General features: G+C 40.8%; 1 protein-coding gene across 1 annotated transcript in view; it reads right to left on the bottom strand.

The window, feature by feature from the left end:
- NRP1 (neuropilin 1) overlaps positions 1 to 19,912 on the bottom strand; it is a 114,841-nt gene that overhangs the window by 58,508 nt on the left and 36,421 nt on the right. The window contains exons 3-4 of the mRNA XM_082498929.1: positions 9,456 to 9,637; positions 4,540 to 4,767 (exon numbers count right to left, since the gene is read on the bottom strand). Coding sequence (XP_082355055.1) covers positions 4,540 to 4,767; positions 9,456 to 9,637 — 410 coding nt within the window. The remainder of the gene's footprint in view (positions 1 to 4,539; positions 4,768 to 9,455; positions 9,638 to 19,912) is intronic.

Genomic DNA, 19,912 nt, shown 5'->3' with positions numbered 1-19,912 from the left:
AGAAAATGAATCCCATCCTCACAGTTCAGTAGTCACCTACACCGAGCTTTTGTATACTCTTATATCTTAATAACTTCTCACATGAGTGTAGAAAGCAATCACAACAGAGGAGAAACACACCTAGATTAATAGCCACCTTCATTTACACTGATGTTAATGACTGAAGTAAAGCATTCTGTTTTGCTCTCTAATTCAGTGGAAGCTCTTGTGGTATTGACCGAAGCAGCAACGCTTAGCCTGCGGTTCTCAAACCATATGTAAACTTCTTTAAATTACTTTTGAGCCCCTCGTAGACAGTCTATAGAGCTTCAAAGAGAGCTGCATGATGAATACGTGCAATTCATCACTTAGGCTAGTCCTGGTTTTGAGTGAGCTATTTTTCTTCAAAGTCATCAATGGACTGCTCTCAGCTGAGGCTGGCTGAGGTATATTTGTGCCTTGGGCTAAGATATTTTTGGTGTCTAGTTTATTCATGCAAAACCACATGCTTCTATTCTGTGATCTACTCACTCTCCTGCTCGAACTCCACCTGTTATCTCCTTCAAACCACAGTCCCTTTTCTGTACAATATTTGCAACATGCATCCGTAGTTCCCAAATATCCTCCAACAGGGTTTGTTTCACTTATTGCTTTGTTTTAAAGAAGAGCCCAAAGGGTGCCCTTGGCATGCAGTTATGCAGAAACAAAATGCCAGGTCTGAGGCATTCCTGAATGCCTGTCATTCCCCCCCGAAACAGCAAAACACTTACACTAGTGCTTAACTTCAGACCCATAAGTGTCCTCGGCAAATTCCTTTTGAAGTCAATCTAACTGCTCACATGCTTCAAAGATAAGCACGTGTTTTGCAGAATAGTACTCAGCACTTGCCAGATTCAGCCCACTAAAGGAACAGCCATGTAGGGTGAGGACTCCAGGATCATGACAGAGCATTTCAGGATTAGCGTCTTTGTGAATGACTGCTATAGTTGCTGGCAAATTGTCTAACAGAAAATTGTTTTCCATCAGAAAAACAGCGATTATGTAGAAGCAAAATGAAAATGGAAGCATACCGATTTTGACATATCCTTTTAAACATCTTTGTGAAAATTTGTTTAAGAGAACATTTCTCTTGTTTTTCTGCTTTTTTAGGGGGGGAAGAAGGAAAAAAATCACAACTGTAGAAAACAGCAAAGTCATTTGCTGCTGATCTCTAGTGACTGTAGCTGATCAAATTCTACAGTGAAAACATTTTCCACTTATGTTAGGTTTCATCTGCTCTAACTTAGGTGTCTAAAGTTTACGCCTGAGTTAGTGATCCATAGCTCCCACTACAGTCAATGAGATAAGAACTCCAGAGGTCCATTAACTGCGCCCCGGAGTAGATGTCGGCAACAGCTCAGAGTGGAGTGCTGTTCTCTGCTGAGAATGGAGGGACTGACAGGGTCTGGCTCAAACGTTGACGCCTGGTTTCCAGAGCCAGGTGAAAGCAGCACATTCAGGGGGCTGTCCATCTAATTCTGCCCTGGTTGCAGCCACAACTATTTTCCATCAAAGTCTTCTCTGTGTCCTATTAAGATACTGCCATCATCCAGGCAAACCACAACCGTGTTGCTGTGGAACAGGGGTTTAAACTGAAGGATATACGTTTTTTTCCAAATATTTAAAAATATACTTCTACTTCATGTTTATATCAGTATAGTGCAACGGGGGCTTTAACCTCTAACACAGCCGGGCACGTGAGTAGCAAAGCAGTACAACAAAGCAAAATAGCTTCCTTTTTTACGGTGATATTACTAAACAGTGTAGGCCACCACCCTCCGGACCTGCAGGCAGTGGCCAGGGACTGTTCCTGGGACCAGACTAACAGTGTGAGACAGCTCTCTCCCGTAGGGCTTTTCCCTCTGAAGCAGGATGGCCGCGTCGAACGCGCCTGTAGGGAATGCCCCCCGGCTTGGGCTGTCCTCCAAACTGTGTTCAGGAGTTGCTTGGGAAAATGCAAGCTGATGTGGGCTAAAACAGTGCAAGGGAGTATGCCAGCAGTTAAGAAATACACGCAACCATGCCTTGGCCCCATTTCGGTTGATAGTGTAGATATAGCTTCAGAATATTTTTTCACAGATTAAAGGGAAACGGACAAATGGCTTAAAGACTCACCCTAGGTGAGCCCCCCTTCGTCAAAAGCAACCATACTGTCTAGTATTTTTCAGAAATGTACTACTGCCATGTGCAGGCAAATCAGATCTATTTTGCCAAGATTATCTGGATACTCTCTTTTTGATATCCAGAAACTTTTGATTTCTATCTTCAGCTTGCGGCCAGGTCATACCAGCGGTTTCCTCTGTCAGCTTTGCTCTTCAATTGAAATAGTTCTTCTTCCTCCCAGAGATTCATCCTGTGCTGCATTTACACAAAAGCAATCATGTCCTCTCTGCCTTTGTTGTGTTAAGCTGAACAAGAGAGGCTGACTGCTGGCTAAGGATCCTCCGACAGCGAAATGATGCGGCAAACATTTCCCTACAACCGCCGCAACCTCCAATAGTTTGTGTCTAAGGAAACATTTCTTTCTCGTCTACGAATGCAGTGGAATATTTACAAACATGTAAACACCCTTATTGGATGTCAGGATCATTTTGGGTTTAGACAGTTTCTGAGGGAATTGGAAGGCTGATAATGCCTGTTGTTAATTGCTCTTCAGTATGGCTCAGTCACTTTCTTGAACCAGGAAATTACAGCTTTGAAACCCTCTGACACTAACAATAATGCATTTCTTTTTGGTAATATTACACATAAATTGATTGATTGGATCATCTTTTCACATGTCAGTTTAAATGCAAGTTCTACAGGAACTCAGCTTGGAAAGATTTGGCCTATATACAAATAAACCTATTATTAAATGTTCCAGACATCATTATTGTGGTGTTACAATACGGTTTTCCTAACTGAGGCATTAAATACTAAATAGTCTTTCAGCTACTGTTATGGCTCTTTCTTCACTATTTATTGGAGTGGATTGAAAAGAGCCATGATAAACCCATTAAGCATAAAACAAAAAGGAAAAACAAATATACGTTAAAAAGCACATACCTATTTACTGCAGCATCAATAAAAGCTTTAATTAAAATTATATTGGGGATTTATGTAGGAAAACAGGCAAGTTTAAATGTCTTATTAAGATATGTTCCTTAAGTTATGTGTTTTCATTTAAATGAAATATTATTGTAGGATTAGCAGTTTGCATAAACTGCCACTGCTGTTCATAAAAGCAAAGAAAATATCTATTAATATGGGTTATCACACCAGTGGAAAACTGAAATAGCGGTAATTAGTGCCCAACACATACAACATAAATTCTCAGTTGTTGAATTTTGCTACAAGTTGCAAAACTAGGAAGAAAAAGGACAGTTTCAAGATGCTCCTCTTTACCATCTTATGCCACACACAGAAACAGTGAAAAAGGCATCACAAACAATCAGTTTTCCATAGCTGTTTGCCCAATTTGTATAGGCTTCTGGACACCCTAAAGGTTAGGCACTCAGCTTGAACAGTCCGTTTTAGGCTGGAGCTGCAGCTTATCGAGCTGAGGTCCTTGGAGAACTGGTACATGGCTGCCCTACCTCCAGGGGACTTGGATCTTGCAGACCCGTTGCCATATATGAAAAAAATAGAGAAATCACGCCTCTGTTTTGTTCATCAGTCTCAGCGTAAAGCAGGGATATGAGATTGGGCAGAGGGTGAAATGAGGGCTCAGTGGCTCTATAGGCTTAGCTAATATCTAGCTATGCACTTAGTGAATTTGCACAAGGTCAAGTGTGGTCAACAGCTAAGTGGAAAATTACTGAGATGGCAGAGAAGTAAGTTCCAGAAGGGTACCCAGCACACCCACCCTGACACACATGCCCAGCTAATCAGAGATTACAAATTAACAAATTAAGCTAAAACCTTTGGATTTGCTTATATTGCTGGAAGAGAGAGCACTATAGCGGAGGAACCCTGCAGAGCCTGATCACCAAAGCCACTTGAATGAAAAACTCCATGACTGTTTACTGACCTGGGTAATCATTTAGTCACTATGATTTCAATTGTATGGACACCACGTTTTCTCTGGCAAAGAAACTCTCTGCTTTGACAGCCGGTCTGTAACCCGGTTCCTCCTCAAGCTGCAGGGTTAGTACCTGAACTCCAGTTTGTGCAAATTGTTGGAAATTTCTGGACAATACTCACGTGTTTGTTAGCTGTGAAAGTTTGGGGACCCATTATAAGGCTTCATATTTAATTTATTTTAGCGTAGGAGGCCCATCACTCATTCCCTCTAAACATAAGAGTTTTTCACCAAGCCAACTGCTCGAAATTAAATATATTTCATAAAAAAATCATTCACGCTGTGATATGCTTTACTGAATGAATTTACAGAGCATTTTCCCCATTTCTCTTTAATTCAACTCTTTTCACATAAATCAAGCAAGGACCTCTCTACTATGACATTTAAAAAAATGAGAATACGCCTTCTGCAGCCCACTTCGGAGTAATGGTTATGCATATCACAGTCCATTTTTCTCTTACCATCAGGGAATCCATCCCAGATTTCCAATCGGTCATAGCGACAGAACGCTCCCCCTGGAGTATTTGAATCAGGTTCTAGCTCAAAGCTTTCAAATTCCAGTATAATCTCTGACATCTTTGGTGCAAAGATAATATAAGTGCATTCAAGGCTATTGGGATATTTTTCAGGGAATCCAGGGGACTTTATCACTCCACTTGATGAAGTAAAGTTTCTGGAACACTCAGGTCCTGCAAGAGAAAGAGAAAAACCGCCTGGGTTAACACTACGCTACTAAGCAAAGTAGTTAGCTGGAAAACAAATTAGGTTGTATTGTCTCTCCAGCAGCAAAGGTGGCTTTTCAATGAAACACCTCATTTTAATCGCTGTATTAATCATTCAGCCAGCTTGTTCCTATTATTGACAGTCAGGTTTTAAAGAACAATTCGCATATACTGTCTGATCTCCAATTTTCAGCTTGTATGGAACAATATGTAAACTTGTACCAGCTCGAGAAAAAATTATGACAAATACAAAGTCATGTGGGAACAATGAAAGTGTAAGCTGTAGAAATCTCGACAGAGCCCTAGAGAAATAATTATAGCCCCTTCAAGCTCAAATCTTTAAATCTTACGGCTGACAGGCTTTTATTGGTGAAATAGAATTTTTTACAAAAGCGGGTGAGTGAATTCAGTAGAGGGAGTAGTGGTTTCAGATTCCTGGAGCACTGACTCAGTAACTCTGCCAGATGTGACCTATGCCTCCTTGACAAACTAAATGTGAAAGGTAATTCGTACATGTACCAAGGGTGAGTGACTCATTCTGAGTGGTGTTGACACAGGTGCACCAGTAAAATGTTGCTGTTAGTGCAGGCATGATAAACTGTGTGATTACAGGCAGTGTTGCTAGAAGTCACCTAATGTCAATGTTGACACACCAGCTTTCCCCAATGTACCCACCATGGCATAATGGGATGCTCCAAACGTTGCTTTTGGTGGAGCAGGAAAGTGGCGGTAAAGATGCAAGGGTATAAAAGGCCACATTGCTGGATTTGACTTTGGGAACACAGGGGACTAAAACTGGAGTCCCTCTCTTGTTGTCAGATTGCATTTCTCCTTTGTTTAGGTCCCTCAGGAATCATCTCCGTGGATCCCACATCTGCAGGTGTGCTCAGAGCCAGCCGCAGGCACTCCCCACACATCCTCCCACAGCGTCAGCATAGATACCCTTCTCTCTCTGACTTTCGACACTCCCAATTTAATGGAAAGTGATTTAAAGGATTTGGGGCACTGGTGGATAGCAGCTGACCCGCGGAGTTTGGGCAGGATGACTCAGATGAAGGTCTTCGGACATGGAGTATAAGCAGGACACAGGTGACAGAGTTTGGTTGCAACAGGTTGTGCTGGAGGGTGAGCGTGTGCGAGGTTTCAATTTGGATGAGGATGCCCAGCTTCCTTAGAGACTGTAGTCAGGAGCCTTAGAGGATTTCCAATGCTTAACACAGATCATTGAAGGAAAACAGTCTGGCTTGTTGCATATATGAATACTCTTATTTCACCATAGAAAATGTTTTCCTTGTGAATGTGCCAAACATATTACCCCCCACAGATTTGGCCACGTCCCAGCTAAATTCAGCATGTGAGAGAGAGGTCTGAATGAATTTAGTCAGTTCAGGTATTTTTGTCCTTCAACCGGCACTGGTAGAAAATGCTTGAGCTATCACATCAATATTCAGAGCACTTCGTGGCATATTTTGGAAGATGTAGATATTAATGCTCACATAACCTGACCCATTCCAATTTGGGAAATTACATTTTGCCTATACTTAAGTCGCCCCCTTACACATTAGTTGGATATTTCTCTTCTCTCCCTGTCATTCCCTTGTCTCCTTGTCATGTATAGGAGGGCTATATTCTGGTTGTTGCTCCTCACTCCCACCAGTAGCTGCTGTTCCAGGATAAAATAGCTTTGCTGTGCCATTCATAGCATAAAGTGCTCTGTACTCCTCTTGGAATCCAATAAAAGATGCAATATAAAATGTAAGCCAGAATCATTATTGCTTTATTAAATACAGCCAGATCCTGGCTCCGTGAGCGCACAATCGTCAGGCTCCTTACACTCACACATGGTATCTCAGTACCAGCTTGCTTTATTTTAAACATGTTCAAGTCAATCTGGTGCAAGAAACAAAAACTGTTTTCAGAAGAGCTGCCTCGCTGAAGTGCCCTCCACAGGTTCTGACCCTTTATTGACACTGTGAAAGAACTCCAGGAATTAAATCAACACTGAGGCTATGAGGAACGTCATGGGGTGATGTTCACGGAAAACTGGCAGAAAAGATTCTAGCAGAGAGTGGACAGAATAGATACTTCCGAGGTGGAGAAACTGTATGTGTGCACGTGTATGAAATAAAGGAAGAGAGTTGAGCTGAAGGAAAGAGAGAGAGGAGGCAAAAGAGAGAGCAAAGAAAGAGAAAGAGATTACACTGGAGATAATTTCACTTGCTTTCTGCAGGTGTCACTGGGCCAGAAAATCAGTTGCCTTCCTGGTGGACACTGTCTTTTCTTTCAGTTTACACCATAAATTTAGCTGACCAAAGTTAGGAATGTTGAATGTGAACCGTGTAGATCCTCTTCTCGTGAATAGGCTACTCATCCATCCTAAGATAGGTTCGCTGTTGGAGCCAAAATAATGAACATTTCAGATGGGCTAATCGTTGGGCAATATGGGTTTCATGTTTTTTTTCTGGATCACAATTTCAGTGTCTTTCTGGCTAAGGCGCTGGATGAGAAATAAAAGCAGCTCCTACTCTCAAGGCCCATGCTACGTTTATCACAGTGGTCACGTGTGCTGGTCTCTCCTTACAGTTTCCAAGGCGTGTGGCATTTTTAGCACCAGGTTTAGAATTCGGCTTAGGACACCGGTAGCGTAATGCAGTTTTTCTTTTCAAAAACTAAGGATGCTCTCACAGGAATAATGGGCAAAAATATACTGTGTGCTGGAATGCAGATCAGCCTTCAGGTCAGCACCACAGGACCTTGGGCTCGAGATCATTTTCATACTTCTCAAACCTGCAAAATGATGAGCTTAGTTGTGAATATGCTATAATGAAGCGTATGAGCCTGGTACGAGCAACTAAGTTTCACCTGCGTAACAGGGTAAACTAGTCAGCTTTATTTGGTACAGAAATTAAAATGTAAATTTGGAATAGCATATATGTGTTAACTCAAAAGTTAAAAAGGGCTGGGTTCCCACAGCAACTATAACTTGTATCCTTTGTGTACACACAGCATTTCTAGCACTGTACCTGGTGATAACTTTCCTGCCTTAATATACAGTTTATATGGAATGAACTAGAGTTAAAGTTGCTCTGGGAGCCATAATTTTGAGTTTCCTGACTTCTGTGCGTGTAAAATCACATTCATAATGCCATCTTAACATGGTTAATGGGTATCATTGAGAGATGTAAATGACCACACGAGGAAATAAACACAGCATCCCTGTCAGAGCTCTGAGTTGCCACTACACTATTAGGAAATAAATAAAAGTTTTTTTCCTGAAAATGCTCAGTTGCTCAAATAGATTGTTTCCCAGGTCATTCTTTCACTTGTTCTTGTGTTTCAACCTTGTTCTTTACGAAAGATGGTACTGTATATATAAGCACTGAGAAACTCCAGGACACAGTCTCAAGAGTTTAGCCTCCTAAAGACACCAAAATAAATAGAGATATTTTTTCAGGAAAGCTTGGTGTCATTTGGATGCTGAGTTCTTTCAAAAAATGTGACCCTGAAGGTCACCAGAAGAATTTCTGGGAGCCAAGAGTGGATTTACAGACAGGGAAGATGGTGAACAAGAGGTCTGTGGCCCCAATTAGCACTGTGCAGAGCAGCAATAGCGTGCAATAGAAAAGAGACTTCACTACTGTGCTTCTCCTCATTAAGAGTACAGCTGCCACCAAGCGCGTGTGCTGAACGCAGCTGAAAATCTGGCTCTGGTTTAGGTGCATAAAAGGAACTTGAACTGGTTCTGAAAATGGGGCACTCTCTGGGAGTGGTGTGCATTGGAAATCTGGAGTTTTGAGCTGCTTCTGTAAATATGACCCTAAACATCAATGTTGAAGTCAGTATTTTTTTCTATAAAGTTAAGCTTATTGTCTTTTTATGTGTTACGAGTTTTGGTCCTGTATCCTCCAGGTATGGAATATCGGAATTATTTATCTTCATCCATCTACAGGGAAGGTGTATGCCCCCAAAAATGATCTTACTCCCCTTCTAGCTCTTGACTCAGAAAGACAGTTATCAAAGAGGGACTGTCCATAGGCCTGGTTCTGGACTGTTTGTTCCTCTGGGCTTTCTCTGTACCCCATACAGCTACCTGTGCTCACTGGCACTGAATTCCTGGCACAAGCATCCAGCGGGTCGTGACTATGAACAGTGTGAGCTTCTCCTCTCCTTTACCTCCCAAACATGATTTGTGAAAGCAACAGCAACATCATCTGCTGTCCATGTGTACTCTGGTCCTTTCTGAGCCCACAGCCACCTCTTGGGAATGCAGAACAAAACACTAACCAAAACAAGGGACTCAGAAGGTTACAGGGCTGTTAAGGCAGTAACATTGTAAATCAGACAGTAATTATTATCACAAAAAGAAAAAAAAAAAAGGAAGAAAGCTAATGGTTTTAAGAAGGTCGAAACAAACAGCTGATGAAGACTATCACATTACACCCAGAGGAGTCAATCCTCAGATGCAGCTGACCCATTTGATTCATAAAGATTTACACCCATTGAATACATGTCCCACTTTAGAATGACATGGGTAATACTATTTTCTCTTTCAAGCATTTTCATGTATTCCCCTCATCCCAAAGAACTAAGGTGAACTTTTTGATGAAAGCAAAAATCACAGGTTATGAGCTATATAACAATGAATTGTTTCTCACCTCTTTTGAAAACTTCGTAACGGATAGAAAATCCTGCTCCATGTGTCTCATAGTCGGAAACAAATTTAATAAAAAGATATGGTCCCGAAGACACTAAAGGAGGGGGAGCAATTTTTCCACAGTACTTTCCCCATAAGCGTCCTTCAGCATTATCTCCATCAATCACTTCAACATAATCATACCTGGTAGATAAATGGAAGGAAGAAACTTTTAACTTCCAGGAAAGAAGGAGACCTAATTAATTTAGAAACCATAACACAACATAGATAATCAAGAAAAATGCTAGCTTGCTTGGAAAATGCATTATGCTGAAAGATGTAAGCAAAATGAAATAATTAAAATGGACTACATTATGTCTGTAGACATCATCTGGCAACATGGAACTATTAGGAAGAATGGTGTCCATTATGCTTGCAGACAATGTCAGCTAAAGTAACCAATTAACAAAAAAAAAAAAAGGAAATCTCATGAGCACAATTCTGTATTATTAAATTGTGTTCCTTTGTCTGTGTAGTGTTGTTATCAATACATAATGCATAGCATTCTTTTCAAACTGTGAAGTTCTGTTATGAATTCAAAAATGTCTTTTTGGCTGGAGCTCTTTATGAACAATACTTTGATTTCCATATGCTGTCCTCCAAACATATGTCCACAGAATAATAAATAAATCCCTAAACATTAGATTTTGTTCAAAACTCCACCATGTTGCAGATCGGTGGTGGGAAAATCTGTTATTTTCCTTGTTAGCCGGACAAATAGTTTTGAGCAAATCACAAAATCCACACATCAGTCACACACAGTCGTTTTTTCTCAGACAAAACTTGTTTCATTACAGATCATCTCGGCTTAGGTATTTGCATCAAGAAGTGCAGGTTATAATATTCATACTTGTAGAGCATGTGATTACTGATCAGGCTGGCCTAAATCCTCCCCTGGTTACTTGCTTGGTTCCTAAAGATTTTATAAAACAAAACATATAGTAATGCAACAATGACTGGTAGTAAAGGGTTGCCTGTGAGCGTCAGTCATGTTAGGGTTCCTCAGCCCTGCGGCCAGAGCTGCCAATAGGTCGGGCTTGTTCTGGCGGATTTGGTTTCAGAGGGCGGAGGAGAGCCCCGCGCCTGGGTGCCCCAACCAGCCGGGAGAATGCAAACGAGAATAAAAGCCACCGGGAGGCAGACGCTGCAGGTGCGGAGACGAGTCTGCTTTTAAGTTTTATTAGCAGATGATTTCACTCGACCCCGGACGGGAAGGAGGAGCAGACACGATTTGTAGAATCGGTTTAATCTTTTCCTAGAAGGTGGTGGCATTTGGAGCCCGGAGTGTGCTCTGGAGGGCGGCGAAAGGCTTTTCTCTGCCCCTGCGTCTTTGTGTCTCAGCCGCGCTGCCGTTCTATTTAACAAGTTGCTGTTCGCCAGACAATCTCATTTACTTTTCATTATCCTACTACGACTGACATTAAAATGTTGCCATTAATTTGTTTAGACCTTTATTCTACTGTTACGTTCACTGAAATGTTCCGAGCATGTTAATATACAAGGAAGAGCTAAAAGTGACAGGACAATAAAGTGTGCCTGACATTTCTAAAGAGATCAAAGGAAAAAAATGTCTTCATGATGACCAATGTCATTTTTAACAACCCTGCTCCAAACCGTCCAGGGCACATTACTTATGTTTACATGAAGCCCCGTGAGACAACTGCAAAGATGATATCACTAGTTAAAGTGGACGGCTTAAGTCTCCTTAAATTAAAAATGACATTACCTCATCAGTTAAAATTGTGTGCCAGCTTTGGTGTATATCAAGTAGAAAATAAAGCTGACACTGATGGAACTGTAAGCATTAACATATGTGAAATATTGTGTTAACTGCATTTCCTCTTATGTATTTGATTTTTCCAGTAGCAATTGCTCAGCTAGTTAGCTTCACTGTCCCATCTCAGATTGGTGGAAACACAAAGCGGAAATATTCATTTCTGAGATAATTTTACAGATACTTTACGTAGCCTGCATTTTTTTTTAAAATTGGACTTCTGTTCTTTCTGTAATTTCTTTACGATGCATGTATAACAGGGTTTGAAAGTTGGAAGGAGAGTTGTAAAAAGATCTCAGAATTGGATTTTTTTTTTGTTCTTTAGAAATATCCTTAAGAATACCAGCTCTAGGTTCCCTGCAAAACCTATTGGAAGCACTCAGGAATGCGGGCTGCTAGTTTTTATATTTTAGGGAAAAAATGAATGTTGAGAATTTGTAACAAGACAACCTTTCTCTGAATAATTGACTGCCCATTAAAGAGAAAGAGTAACCACATAAAACCACAGCATCTGAGTGACAGTCTTTGCTCTTCTGTCCATGATGACACTACTTCAGCAGTTTCCCAGGCACCATTCATTGCTCAAGCCTCAACAGCAGATAATTTTTCAAACGAATATAAAGAAGAACCCTATTTCTGAATTATTAAATAATATGAAAAATTTTAACTAAAAATGCTAAGCAAATTTTTACATGCTTTTTTATTCCATGTGTAAAGAAGAAAAACAAAACCACGAAAGGTCTGAGTTCCGTATTTCTATTCTGCTACACCTTAAAAATAAACAATCTTCTGTAGTCTTACTAAGTCTTTCATATACAGCCAAAAAAATAACTAACCTGTAAGTACCAATTTTGCTATTATATGAAATACATTTGGCAAAAAATATTGAAATTCTATCACTCTCCTGTTTCCTCCTTTATAGCAATACCCTGTCCACACCTTTCCTTTGTCCCTTATAGTGACAGAATTGTAATTTATGGTGCTCTTTCTGGCTGCTGTGCAATTGTAAATGACACGATTTGGTTAGTAAAAGGCTGTCTCCTAATGGATTTTGCAAGTTACAGGTCACGCAGCCCCGTGGAAGACTGGAGGATTTTTCAATTTCTTTTTTTGCTTTGAAAAATTACTGACAGACAGAAAAGAAGTTTAGGTGTGAGACAATAGGCACAAAGTATGATTTGAAAAGGGGAAACTTTCGCGATCAGCCCTGCAACCTTCATATTCTAAGGATCATGTCTTTCACTTGACAGCTAGCAAACAGGTTTGGATTGTCCCACGCTGGTGGCAACATCTGATATCTGGGCTGCTGTAAGTGAGTATCTACATTATTTTTTTCTTAGGGAAATGAAATTACTCTGGATTTTACTAGTTTATACTTGGAAACCAATGTCCTGCTGTCATTTTTGCACTTTTCAAAATCCTACCAGATACCACAGCATATCACAAACAACTGTTCTTGTAAATAGGAGAAAGTACAGTCACAACTTGAAAATGGAGTTGCTGCCAAGGAAGCTCAGAAAGCAGCTTGCATCTCCCTCTGGACTTGGTAGCAGTTCTTCTCCATAAGTTTGTCAGGAGAAGATGCTGTGCCAGGGATGCAGTTGGCACGTTGGCATCCCTGTGAGGAGACTGAATGTGTCACCTCCACAGCGCCCAGACAGTATTGGCATGCGGCCCAGAATACTGAGTTTGCAAATTTGGATTTCCCACTTGGCAATTCTTCGCGCAGTTACTGCTGCCAATGGTGTGGCAAATATTTCTTGTAATGTTATAGTCCTTTAGGGTTTATGGCACATACATGTAAATATAAACATGGCGCTAACCATTGAGTGTAGTTTCAGGTGAAAGATGAGAGCATGAGTTCACGTGCGGAAATAGGAGATGCCTGCTCAGAACAGGGGGTAATCAGCAGACATGTTCATGGAGCCACTATGCCACGGTGCAAAAAGTATTCCCTTTTTGCTCGTCTGGGTCTTTCTGGATATCTCATTTGTGTTCGCTTTCTGTTTGTACCCTCTGTGGTGTGCAAGGGGTGTGCGTGGCTCTCGAGTAGGAACCTGCTGAAACACACTGCACAGCTCACGCACTCCCCCCGCTCCTCCCAGCTGGGGCCTCAACACGCCATTACTCGACGGTCCTAATTTTATGGTTCAATAAAACATTGTCTGGGACAGATTCCCATTGGAAAGATGAGGGAATCTAGAATTCCTCTACAAGTTCTTGATGGAATTGCAAAAAAAACTTGCTCTTTTTTTTTTTTGGAAAGTGTAAGTTATGGGTCTACAGAAAAGGCCAAGCAATACCTATAAAATGAGCACTGGGCAATGAAAAACATAAACAGCTGCAGAACGCAGATTTTGGTGAATTTTCTATTGCCAGTTTCTAGTAGGTGATAACAGTGCTCATGTCTGGTTTCAGTTCTGAACATGCTGGCGACCCCTGAAGTGCACCATAGCACCTTGTACCGCAGAAAGCGAAGTGCAAGTGCTGGAAAGCCCTGCCTGCTGCTGCTCAAGCCAGCGGCTCTGCCAACCTACGCTCCGCTTCCACACATTTTCCTATTATTAGGGCAGTGTGATCTCACGCCTTTTGCCTAAAAAAATACCTTCCCAAGACATATGTGGAACTGAGCTGAAATCTAAATATCTGCCATTTCGCTTTATGAAACAATCAGTGAAGCGTATACAACTATAATTTACATCTGAATATACTGTATTTTTTCTGCAGCTTACTATGATATGCCTCTATAGGGTGGTTATGAGTATTTTGGTTATTCACCTGTTAGAATGGAAAGATTTTCCACCCCTGGGTTTCTTTTATCGCTCTGATTCCACTTCCACCAGGTGGCTAAATCTCTCCCTGACACAGGTTATCCGTCCTGGTCAGACTACCTTTGGTTCTGAGAATTTGCTTTTTAGTACGTATCTTTCTTTTGCTTTTATTTTATAAAGATTTAATTATTATTATTATTCCTCGCAAGGCTCCATTTTTGCTGAACAGAAGGCATCGCAAGAGGAAATCTAAATAAAGAGTTTTGAGTTGTTCTGCGCCATGGATTTGTGCCCCATTAGTGACTGAGGGTTAGCAGGGTGGGATTTACTGCAGTGCTCGTGGCACAAGGCAGTCTGTATCCCAGAGCTAAAAGCTTAAGAACTGCAGGCACTCGAGGGACACCAACCTTAATCCCGGTTTATTAGCAACAAGAAAAAGAAGTACACAGTGTTAAAAATAAAAAATTAAGCACAGCCCCAAATGGGCTGTTTTTCTGCCTGTAACTTCAGCGTCTGTCGGGTTGCTCTCCATCCAAGCCTCCGTGCAGTCTGACTGCTCTCCGGGGCCTCCTGTGGCCCACCGGGGCAAGGTGACCCATCTCATGGGTGTTGGAGACATGGAGACACGTCAGCGTTCCCTGACAGCTGGGACTGTCAACGCAGGTATCCACACAGAGGGGATATAACTCCTCAGCCATGGGCCTCAAAACACATCTTGATGGAAGTTAAAGCAGCATGTGGCCCTCGGAGGATCTGGTGTGACTGCTGCCTCTGCAGCTAGCCACCAGGCCAAAGCAGGGCACAGGCACTCCCAAGCACGAGGATGCATGGGACCTGCAGGGAACTGATTTTTTTTTTTTTCACTTTCTTAGCCCCTTCCCAGTGTGCATGGTGCCATGGGGGCCTGCATGGTGCATTCCTGCCTGGCTGCTTGCTCCCGTCACACACTGTGGTCTTCCCAATGGGGAAGTGTTCCTCCATCCTGTCAAGTCAACTGTTGGCATGGACGTGTCTTTGACAGGATGAGTGAAGTGACCTTTTTTTTTATTCTTTCTTTCTTTCTTTCCTTCTTTCTTCCACACTCTCTCTCTCTCTCTCTCTCTCCCTAATCCATTAAAAAGCCCAACAGATCGTTTCCTGAGCGTGGACACACATGCAGCTGAATGAGCACCAGCCAGGCAGTGCAAACACCGTGAGAAAGGGGGAGGCGGGAGTGAGAGCCCATGGAAGGAGGCTTTTAAACTGGTTTTGCTTGTACTGGTGCAGATGAAGCCCCCTGCGGGAGACAGCATATCATCTGGATCCCACAGTTCTCTAAAGTGCTGGACATTTAAATACGCAATTCGCAATCGATTAACGATTTGTAATTTACTGAAATCTCTGTCAGTTTGGGGAGCCTTTGTTTCCATTGGTCTTTTGTGAGCTGGTGTTTTTGTGGTCTTCACCCAGGGCCAAAATTCACTGAAGTTACTCATACAAAGGTCCTGTCAACCTAAGAGATTTCTGGGAATAAGGCCATTGGGATTTGGCCACTGTTCAGTAATTTACTAATGCTATTAACTGACAGTGGGTCACCATTAAGAATGAACTAGTGAGGGTCTATTTTAGTACAAGACAATGTTGTAGCAAAAAAAAGAAAAGATGTAACAAAGACATTGATGAAGATCTACAGTTACCCACTGTAACAGTTCGATTGCCACTAATGTTAGCAACAGTTTTGTTATTACACTGGTTTCTGGAATCATCTAATAATGCTTTGGGATTTGCCCTCACATTTTAAAGTAAATCTTTTAGTTCTCTGCTGAACAGAGGAATCTGAAATACAACATACCTTAACCAATAAAAGTTCAAAACCCAGAAGTAATAAAAAGAATCACTACTATTTTAAAATCTGATTATCCTTCATCTTATCACATGCTTCTGGTTGTTTGGCTCATGCCTTTTGAATACCTGGGACTGGCAGAACTGAAGATCTGCACTAAATAAGCAAGATTATATCTGGACTTTTATCTATACAGCTCCACCGATAACAGTAGACAGATATTTAGCTGCTGCAAATGAGATTAGCCCCTTTATGTCAATGGATCTAAGCCAGTTTACACTGATATATGGCTAAAGAGGGTGCAAGTGGTGACAGAATATTTTACCTTATATATCCTTAGTTCTATTCTATTTACACCAAATAAAATCTGGAAAATTCTTCAACAGAATTGTGAACACCGGGTTTCACTCTGGAAATTAATGTAACAATGTCATACAGAAAATGAAGAATCAGAGGTTGTGGGGCGGGTTTTGCCATTTTTGTATTGCAATGTCCTCAGGGAAGTAAAAGCGAAATTCATCTGCTAAGGTCTTCAGCATATCTATCTGCAAAAAGCATTTTACCAATGAAACGGTGGGATCTTGAAGTTAGGGCAAACTCCACTGATTTCACTGCTTGCCACATATTACAATAAATTATAATATAATGATCCCAGTATATAAAAATGAAAACCTCTTCTGGGAAGAAACATTCAATTTTAAACCTCTTCAGTGAAGAACTTCAGTTCATAACTTTCTGGCATAGAAAAATGCTATCTTTTCATGGAAAAAGGTTTCTGTCTGTCAAATAAGACAAATTTACAAATCCGTGACTTCCATTTTAAGTGGGGGGAAAAGAAACACTTAACAGTTTAAAGACTTCAGAGACGAAGGAGCTTTCTAGTGTCAAACTGGTGAAGTTTAGTATTTATAGGAAATTCACATGCCTCTAATTACTCTGAACTCAGTTCCCAAGTAAAATATGCCATCTGGAAGATATTAGAGTCATTTACAACTTGTTCACCTCCCTATTTCACTGCAAAATCTTACCTCTTGCCAACTTTCCAGTGTTCTTCACAAAATAAAATGCAGTCTAATTTTTACTGGTTGTTTCATACTTACTTGATCTACATTGAGCCAGCTAAGGGCTTAAGAAACTGGAAAAATATATTTTTTTAAAAGTAATTTTCTTATTACTCACTACACCTCAAGCTTTATATTTTTTCATATGGACATTTCAGGTGGGTGGGTTATGCCTTGGCTCAGTTTGTTATTTAGCCACTAATTTGACACGGTTAGATTTGGAAATATATTCTAGGTGATAAGAGAGAGAAAAAAGATGGCACAAGCAGTCATCTTGCATAAGAGTAGGCTTTTGTAAGCCAGAAAAAAAATATTTCCAAAAACTCAATTATACAGTTTTGTTTTTGTTTTTATGACCTCCCAAGAGACGCCCATCAATCAGAAAACTTCTCGTTAGTTGAGCAACTTCATCCAAGTATGCCAATCTGTTTAGAAGTGAAGCTTTGCAACATTCCTCTGAGGTAAAGTTGTCATTCTCATTTTACATGTGTGGAGACAGAAGAGAGAGATTGAGTGCCAACAGTCTCCCAGAAATTTTGCAAGCAGCAAGGAACAAAGCCTCGATAGCCAGTTTTAAATATAAGAGCCCAGTCTAGCTCCTCCTGAAATAACGGTAAGATTCCTAATGGCTTCTGTGGGTTTTGAATAAAGATTCTTAACAGAGGCTCAAAACTTGGAAGTTTCCGTAAGCCATAGAATGACTGGAAGAAGGGGCTGCAGTCTCACACAGTCTCACAAACACGTGTGTGATTTCTGTAGGAGAACCAGACTAAATTACGTGCGTACAGGAACTCATGCATATACACACACGCTGCTGCAGAGAGTCAAGCACTATCTGTATCCGTTAAACATTGTTTTCATGTGCCTAACTAGGTTTAATGATTTGTGCTGTTAGCATGTACTGCCGAATTCACTAAAAAGCCTGCTTAATTGGTAAGTTCCAGAAGCTTCAGGTTTGCTTCCTTGAATGCCTAAAGAACAGAGAAAGAGTCATATCAAACGAAGATCAAAATCGTTTGCGATTTTTTTTTCTTTCCATGAAAGTAGAAAAGGAATGCTTTTAAATGATGGCAACCTTATAGTACTCCATTTGGGAGTTTTGAACTGCTGATTAATTTGTAATTATCCTGTTGGGATCTATGTGGTATATTAATCATAACCTTAGGAACTTGACTTTTAAAAGTATTAGGTAGATGTTAGCTTTTCACAGAAACTGTGAAAGTTCAGAACATAAAATAAGTTCCACGCTTTTGAAACTCAAATATTTGTCCCTTGTGGGCTGCCTACAACCTCTCTGAGCAACACCCATAATTAACGAAACTAAAAGAGGCTAAAGGAGAAAGGAGACTGCAGACATACGTATCAGCTTTAGAACACAAGTTATGGCAATTTCCTTCCATGGCAACCGTGTCCTGAAGCTCTGTAAATGCAGTAAAATGATGGGTATTTTCATTTCTTTCCAGTTAGGAACTATATTAAGAGAGTATTAAGAATGCAGCGTTAGGCACTTGGAACTCAATACTTCTCAGTGTTGTTCCCTTTGTTGTGATTTCTGCACATTCCCTTTGGGCAGACCATTGGCCAAGTGAAAAATCTGCTGTGGGATTAGTGTCTTCACATACCTAGTCTGTATCGATATAAATGACTGCTATGGGTCTTCCTTGCCTGGAAGTGTGACACATGTAAATGAGTGCATTGATTTTTGCTGAGACTGTAAAACCTGTATATAGGCACACGACCAGGCATACGTACAAACAAGTGAAGTTATTGGAAAAAATACAGCTTCGTTGTTGAAACTTTTGACTTGTCAGTGTTTAATCACTCAGCTTTTCCTGTGCTTTTTTAGGGGGTGGAGGGAGGCAGACTCTTAAGCTATCACCAAGGAAAAAAGAGTTTGAATTACATAAAGGAGATCAAAACTTTCAAGGCTTTTCTGGATTGAAAACCGAGTCCTAAAGTGTGTGAAATGTCTGGCATTATTAGCTAAATATTCTCATCATGCTAAGAAGACCTTTGGCAGTCTGTTGTAACACTTAAAGATGAAAACCATCTCTCCTTACTTCTTTCATATAATACAAACTTGCAAAGACAAAGCGCCTGGCCGTAGCACCTACAAGGGCTCTCTGGCACAGGAGGCACCCAAAGCTGAATAAGAAGCATTTGTAGTTCAGAGATCAACCCACTTACAATGTCGGCATGTTTCCTGGCGGGCCGTTATCTCAGCACAAAATCATTTGGTTGTGTACATTGCCACTTCAACAAACAACCATTAAGCAGCATGAGTAATATGCGTAGCCGGCAACTTTAAAGAAGCCCTGGCTTTGTGAAATCTAAATGTTATTTCACAAGAGCAGTGCAAGGACCATTTATTCACGGATGGTGCTTTCAAATTTCAGCCTTCTGATCTTAGTAAGTGTGGTTGAAGAGCTGCCTGAAAAAGTCCCACGGTTCTTCTTCTGTTTTGCAATGGAGACATGCGTATGCACGTATACATGTGAGTTTCTGTGTGTATATTTTTATATTCTTTGTACAAAAAAGGACCTGAATCATTTTAGCTGCCTCTTTCCAAAGTTCGTTCTCAAGCAGAGGAGCAGCCTAGGAAAGTTTCAGCCTGGAAGAGGTGCGTTTCAAAACAGCTAAAGCAAATGAGAACAGGGAAGCAGAGTGGAAACCTCTATGCAAATTTAATTATCGTAATTGCTACCAATGCTTTTCTATTAATTTGTTGTCCAATTTCAGTACAGATGTCATGAATAAAACTCCTATTGATAACTTAGTGTGTTTCCTTATAGGTGTAGTTGGGTTTTGCACACAGTGCGTCAATCCAGCATGTTAGTACAGACCTCCCCGTGAGTTTCTGCTCTTGAGATCTACATTAGGAAATTCAATAGCACCCTCAGCATCACTGTCTTATAAAGTACGTGAATACTTAACATTTATTGCAAACAGATCGCTATTTCTGTTAAACTCAGTTTCATACAGAGTTACAGT

The sequence above is a fragment of the Vanellus vanellus genome (genome assembly GCF_965231255.1).
Source record: "Vanellus vanellus genome assembly, chromosome: 2".
In the NCBI taxonomy this organism is placed as follows: Eukaryota; Metazoa; Chordata; class Aves; order Charadriiformes; family Charadriidae; genus Vanellus; species Vanellus vanellus.
Note: the sequence above shows the minus strand (reverse complement) of the source record. Positions and strands in the feature narration are given on the sequence as shown.